Raw genomic sequence first — 6,254 nt, 5'->3', positions numbered from 1 at the left:
TGGAGCCGGAAAAACGGAACAAACTCCATTGCTCAATACTAACATACTGCAAACAGAACACAATAAGAAAGAAAGAACTACACTATGTAGCCTCACATTTACTTTATAGGAAAATTATGGAGAACTACGTTTGATACAGTTTGTTAATTGTTTGTATAAGCATCTACTCTCTGACTGAGAAGACTGTGATATCTATATGTGACCATTTACAAACACAAGGACATGTAACTGAGATTCAAGTCCAGAAATCTTATTTCAGGATATCAGCAATCTGACAACTTCGAACTCCCCAGAAAGATTTAGGCTTCAACTTCTTCTTTACAGCAGTAAACAGCCAGCCTATGTGCCTCTCACAGGTAGCACAGTTGGCGATAGTCCATGCATATCTGCAGAGTATTTCGCACACAAGCTCATCAGTATTATGATAAAATCAAGCTCAACATACATGAAAAGTGTATATATAATGCTAAAGGAAACTATTATCACATCACTAGTATGTGAGAGCACAATCAAGCTTATATACCATTTCAGGGATCCACGTTAATATTTTGGTATTCTGAAAATACGAAATGTGAAATTGCAAAACACATACCCTGGAAACCAGCTGTATTCTAATCCAGGTCGGCCAATCAGAGCAAGACCATTGGCTTTGTATAGAGTCATTATCTCATGCACAAAGCCACTTGGGTTAACATATGCACCAGTAGGACCTTCATTAGACATCACCAGCATATCACATCGCCTCGCAATTACGGACTATCACAGTGCAAAACAAGGCAGAATCATATTAGTCAAAATATAGATTAACTTAAGCACATTTCAGAAATGAATAAAGAACACAGTAGGGAAGTATCGAGAGTGGAGTCCATGCTGCGTGTAAGAAACACCAATTATGTCGATCTAATTAACTAAACCTGGAACTTTAGGTGACTAATTAAGTAAACCTGGAACTTCAGGTGACTAATTAACTAAACCTGGAACTTTAGGTGACCACTGCCAGCTCCCCGCTCATTATTTGAATCTGGAACCTTAGATAGCCAGCACCAAACTAAAAGGCCAAGGCAAAAGGACATAACCCCCTCATCAAACCTTCCTTTTTAGTTTTTCCCTCCAAGGAAAAAGGAAAAGCTTGAAAATATGAGAAAAGGGGAAGAATTTAGAAGTACCTGACAGTTTTTACACCTAACACGATCAAAACCTTCAAGTAATTTTATTTCCCGGCGTAATCTACAGGAGACTCCATTGATTTCCAGTAGCTCCTGTCTTGTTGACACGGAAACAGGAAGTTTACTAGCAATATAAAATGACAAGATATCAGGCTTTCGAACAAAACCATCCATATTTGGTGCCCCAACTACCTGCTTCCACATATCTGCAAAACAAGCAGAAGCCCCTTTGTAAGAAACTATAATACACCTTCAAGTCTCCAACACAGGCCAACTTGATTTCCATACGCTCCGAAGGCAGAATAAGCAAACTAATATTTTACAAAGTTTGGCCCAATCTACTTGCATAACAGCAGCAAAAAGGTCATAAAAGCTTGCCACCATTACCAAAAGATGCATTTCTGAACCTTCAGTTAGAATGGATTCTAGTAATGCCTATAAGTCTACATCAGTGTTCTAAATGTACTGTAAATGAGATTATCTACATTGTTAATGTTTCTTTGATGCTTTGGCTACATTATTGATGCCATAAATCACAAACGTTTATCAAGAGAAGACAATATAACAGCTGCAATATTACCACAGAATATGTTTCACAAGACCGAGGGACCATTTGGTTTAGAGGGAACCAAATTTTAAAAAGCATCGACAAAAAGGTTGAGACCTTTAAAGGGATATAATTGGGAGAAGAAATAAAATTGATCGCCCCTCTTCTATAGTCCTTAATGATAAAAATGTAGAATCACACCCATTCCAAAGTACAAGCTTTCCCCAACTTTACAATTAACCCATTCCTGTCTTATAGGATTTGAAGCTCTTACTGTTAAACCCCCACAAATCCATTATCCACAATCAGATGTTAATTATAATATCAGAAAGCATTGCTGGGGAAAGCTTTCACATAAACTACCAATTGAAAGCTAGTACGTGTTTTGGTGGGACCTATAGCAGACGTGACACGTGACAGCCCTCGATTCGAAAGATTCAAAACACAACATCAGTGATAGAGACAATAAAGCAAAGCAGCATAATATGCATCTATAAATCACTGTACTGAAAGTCTCCATCTCATCAGTTACCTACTTTTTTTTCAGTTACCTTCGTTCTTCTACATATATTACTGTGAATATATTTAAAAGCACAAACAGTATAGAGGATACATCATCAAAAATTTGGACACAGCCACTGGTATACAGGAACCTTGTGCAGATTATGAACATCAGAATATTGAATGACAGAGAGAGAGAGACTTAGGGAGGGGGGGGGGGGGGGAAGAGAGAAGAGGTGGAAAGTACCAGCTGCCTTTTGAGCAAGAGCAAAAGAATCATACATCTGATAAACCCAGTATGGCCAGAATGCTCTGGAAACAGAACGGAACTTAGTTAACCCGGCAGGCATACCTCCTTTCTGAGGCAATTGCCTAATTCTAGCTTTTCTCTCAACTCCTGTTGCAGCACCTATTCTACTTCTATACTTCGATTGTGATGAACCATCACTTGATAGAGACTTTCCTGAGTGAAGCTCCGACTCACAAACATACTTTTCATCGTCACTGCTTGTTGACTCGTCAATCATATCATAAGCAGCACAGGACTCAATAGCAGATTGATGCAATCTAATCTCTGATAATGAAAGCTCGGTCAGAAAACTTTCTTCAGACTCTGCATCCGAATCATTGTTCTCAACTGCACCACTATGTCTCTTCGCCTGATGATGCGGTTTTGTAGCGTCAGAAAAGCTCCGACTACTAAGGTTCATTAATGGAGGTAAGTTTCCAAATGCGTCACGCGGAGTCCTTGCAGGCAAATCTTCTTCAATAATTTCAATCTCTCCACATGGCTAAGAAGACAAAACATTAGTCAAATTAACCTCTAACAGTTAGATAAGACAGCATCAAAGTAATGGGAGCGTAGGTGATGCAACATTAAGGTTGTTCTTACAGCTTCATCAGCATCACGCCAATGGCGTCTAAGACAGAACCGCTGCCTTCCACGGGTAACTACATTGACAGTTCCATCCTCCAAACGACGGTATTGTCGAATCTGAAACAGTGATAATATTATTAAATTACAGTAAACATATAATCATGTTGAGCTACCAAATATTTCCTAGTTAGCCTTTGATCCTGAGCCTGATCTCTCAAATAAATGACCATTCTTGTGAGGGTAGCTACTGTCTGGCCAACACCTTTTGGAACAATAGGCATGCAATGAAGCAGCAGTTAAGTAACATGTAAAGGGATATTTTGCAAGTGAGAGAGCACTTTGACAATATGACAACAATGCAACTACTCACTCATATAATCTTTTGACAGGGTAAAACAGTGATAGATACTACTTGTGGGAACTTAAGGGAGATAATAAGAAACATTTATACCAACATACTATAGGAAGTGGAACCTAGTTTCCAACTTCCAATTCAATAGTAACATACTTCCTCCGTTTAGAAATAGTTGACATCGTTTGCTCAGTATTTACTATTCACATGTTACACTTTGATTGTCTTCGGTGATTTATATTTTAGAAAAAACATAGTCATAAAAGATCTTATTAGATTCGTCTCAATGTATATTTGTTTAATATCAAGTTTTTATAATTTTTACTTATTTTAATTAAAGATATTAATATTTAAAGAGATCCATCGGCTAGCGTGAAAACATGAAATGGTACAAATGTTTCTAAACAGAGGAAATATACTTCTATTTTTGCAATGAAGGAAGAAGAAGCATACCACTCAAGATGCAGTGCTAAAACTGTACATTTAAAAAGTTATCAGAGAACATCTTTTTGCAGGTTTCATATTTGGACTATCCTCAAGCCATGACAATAAGCATAATATAAGTAGCTACGCAAAGTCAGAAATCGTACCTCTGCAGTAGTCCCAATAGTTTCAGATTTTACGTTTTCATCTTCAGGGTCGTAGTAGACACGAATCTGAACAACATAGCAAAATTTGCTCAAGCGATCTTAAATCATTAATGCAATTCCTGACAAAGATGCAGAACAGTTTACGTACCACACCTATGGTATAAAGGGAATCAACCTGACCCATTGCTCTTTCTATAGCGGCTATTAAATTCGGCTGTATAATTCTTAAAGGCAGAGTTGCCTCCGGAAAAAGTACAACACCTGAACAGCATAAGATTGAGGGAATCAAGTTACTAATTGTATCACAATTAAAAAGAAAGGTGACAAGATAAAAGTACAAGAAAATTGTGTTTGCCTATGATATATTGGCACAATGTCAAAGTGAACTTAATACAAACACCTTCAAGAAAAAAAAGAGGAAGAGTCAAAGTGGTTCCAGTATCAACAAAAGCTGTCCTATGATGAGTGTCTTCCACCACTGCAATATTCATGCAGAATCAGGTTAAAAACAAAATAGATAACCGAGAAGTTACATAATAGTATTAATGCTACACATGCCTACCGCCCAAATATGTATGCAATGACGCCAGACAGGTGTTAAATGTACAACCATCCAGCCTTCTAAGGGAAAAATCACTGAAACAAGAGGAAGAACATGCAAAACAAAAGGAGTCAGAGGATAAGCATCAATAACAAAGAAGTCATACTTTTGCATCTAAAAATTAGACACAGATATCAAATCCTCACTTTCGTTCTGGAATACACTAGTAAAGCCATCATCACAAAGAGAAAGACATGGGGAGAGGGAGCCCTTCGCCTCCCTCATCCCATACTTCTTTTCCTGTCACATACTCATTCTCTCCTTCATCATCAACCCTCAAGTTCATTCTTGCGTTTGACCCACTCCCTAACAAACTCCTCAGCAACCAAACTTCACCCTCTAACTTCTTACTGTCAATAGTCTCCTTCCTAACATCTTTTTCTAATCCTCACACCACCAAGTTTCACCAAAAGACTCAAAACAATATCTTGTTTATCAGCGCCATGTCCTAGCAGGCTTCCATCGCGTTCTATGTTAGCTAAGATGTACCCAAAATAGTGGTTTAGTATAGAGAAACTCATAAGACCTAAATTACACATTAAACTCTTCTCAATGCACCATAAACATGCCTTTTTATACTGTAATTTTTCGTTCAAGAATAATTCAAGATTTACACTGCAACACAGGCGAGTTTTACCAACTAATTTAACCAATATATATTGTTCAATGTTCAGCAGTGTCATGTCGAATGATATATCAAAATGTAAACTAAAATTGCCATATGCTAAATCGCATACATACATTCACTTTTGCAACTCGATTTCTCCTCATCTAACATAAACATTCGGTTTTCTAAACTTCTAGACTATCACCAACCAAAAAAATTGAAACTCTCACATAAAACCAAAAGTTGAGCACTCAGAAACCCTAAATTCGGCAGTTTCAGCAATCGGAAAATGCGAAATGAAGAAAAATCAAGAGCCAAAAGTACAATCAAACATTATGACAATTGAAGGCGTAACATTCGACAACAACGAATCAAAAAATCAAAGTGAGAACGTAAAATTTGTACAAGAAAATTACATAGGATCATCATCGGAGTCGTCAGGAAGGCCTTCGACTTCTTCAATCTGCAATTCCTCGTCATCGAGCTCACGAATTTGCTCAATTTGGTACCTTTCTCTCTCCAAAATGCGATCTTCGTCCATTGGAAGAAAGTTTTGTGGATTTTTGAACAAGTTGAAGAACAGAAGAAGTAAGAAATGCCGCAATCTGGGAATGTCCTGAACTTTCTTCAGTAGGAAATGCCGCAATCTGAACTTTCTTCACCTATTACCAGTTTACCAGTGTTCTTTAGTTCTTTTCTTTCAAGTTTCAAGGATTCGACTAGTGCCTAGCACATGTTAGGTTACATGTTCGAATCCTTCTTCTTTCTTTGTATTTTGTATTGTCTTCGTAGCTCATTTCGTATAAAAAACCGATAAATGTTAAAATCGATTTGTTAGGTGTCGTACATTTTGTTCATTGACGAAAACTAATTTTATAATGAAGTTTTAAAATTAGATTAAAGAACAAACTAAAATTGAAATAATAAGATTGTAGCGTACTCTATTTTGCTATTATTATTATTGAAGTTTATGTGTAATTATTTTTGCAAGATTTTTGAAATGAAACTAAATT

The 6,254-nt window shown here is 37.0% G+C and overlaps 1 protein-coding gene across 2 annotated transcripts; it reads right to left on the bottom strand.

The window, feature by feature from the left end:
* LOC104885703 (hypothetical protein) lies at window positions 1–5,957 on the bottom strand. Of its 2 annotated transcripts, none has more exons than XM_019247308.3 (10): window positions 5,658–5,957; window positions 4,596–4,669; window positions 4,389–4,511; window positions 4,182–4,294; window positions 4,034–4,099; window positions 3,107–3,208; window positions 2,462–3,005; window positions 1,167–1,372; window positions 593–756; window positions 1–386 (listed from the first exon to the last, which is right to left on the bottom strand). In XM_019247308.3, the coding sequence occupies exons 1-10, from the start codon at window positions 5,780–5,782 to the stop codon at window positions 251–253; spliced, it is 1,653 nt and encodes a 550-aa protein (XP_019102853.2). In that variant the 5' UTR covers window positions 5,783–5,957; the 3' UTR covers window positions 1–250. The 2 variants fall into 2 exon arrangements, with proteins under 2 accessions (XP_019102853.2, XP_010668651.2); XM_010670349.4 differs by having other exon boundaries at window positions 4,434–4,511.
* Window positions 5,958–6,254: the final 297 nt, after the last annotated feature.

This window comes from Beta vulgaris, chromosome 2 (genome assembly GCF_026745355.1).
Source record: "Beta vulgaris subsp. vulgaris cultivar EL10 chromosome 2, EL10.2, whole genome shotgun sequence".
Lineage (NCBI taxonomy): Eukaryota > Viridiplantae > Streptophyta > Magnoliopsida > Caryophyllales > Amaranthaceae > Beta > Beta vulgaris.
Note: the sequence above shows the minus strand (reverse complement) of the source record. Positions and strands in the feature narration are given on the sequence as shown.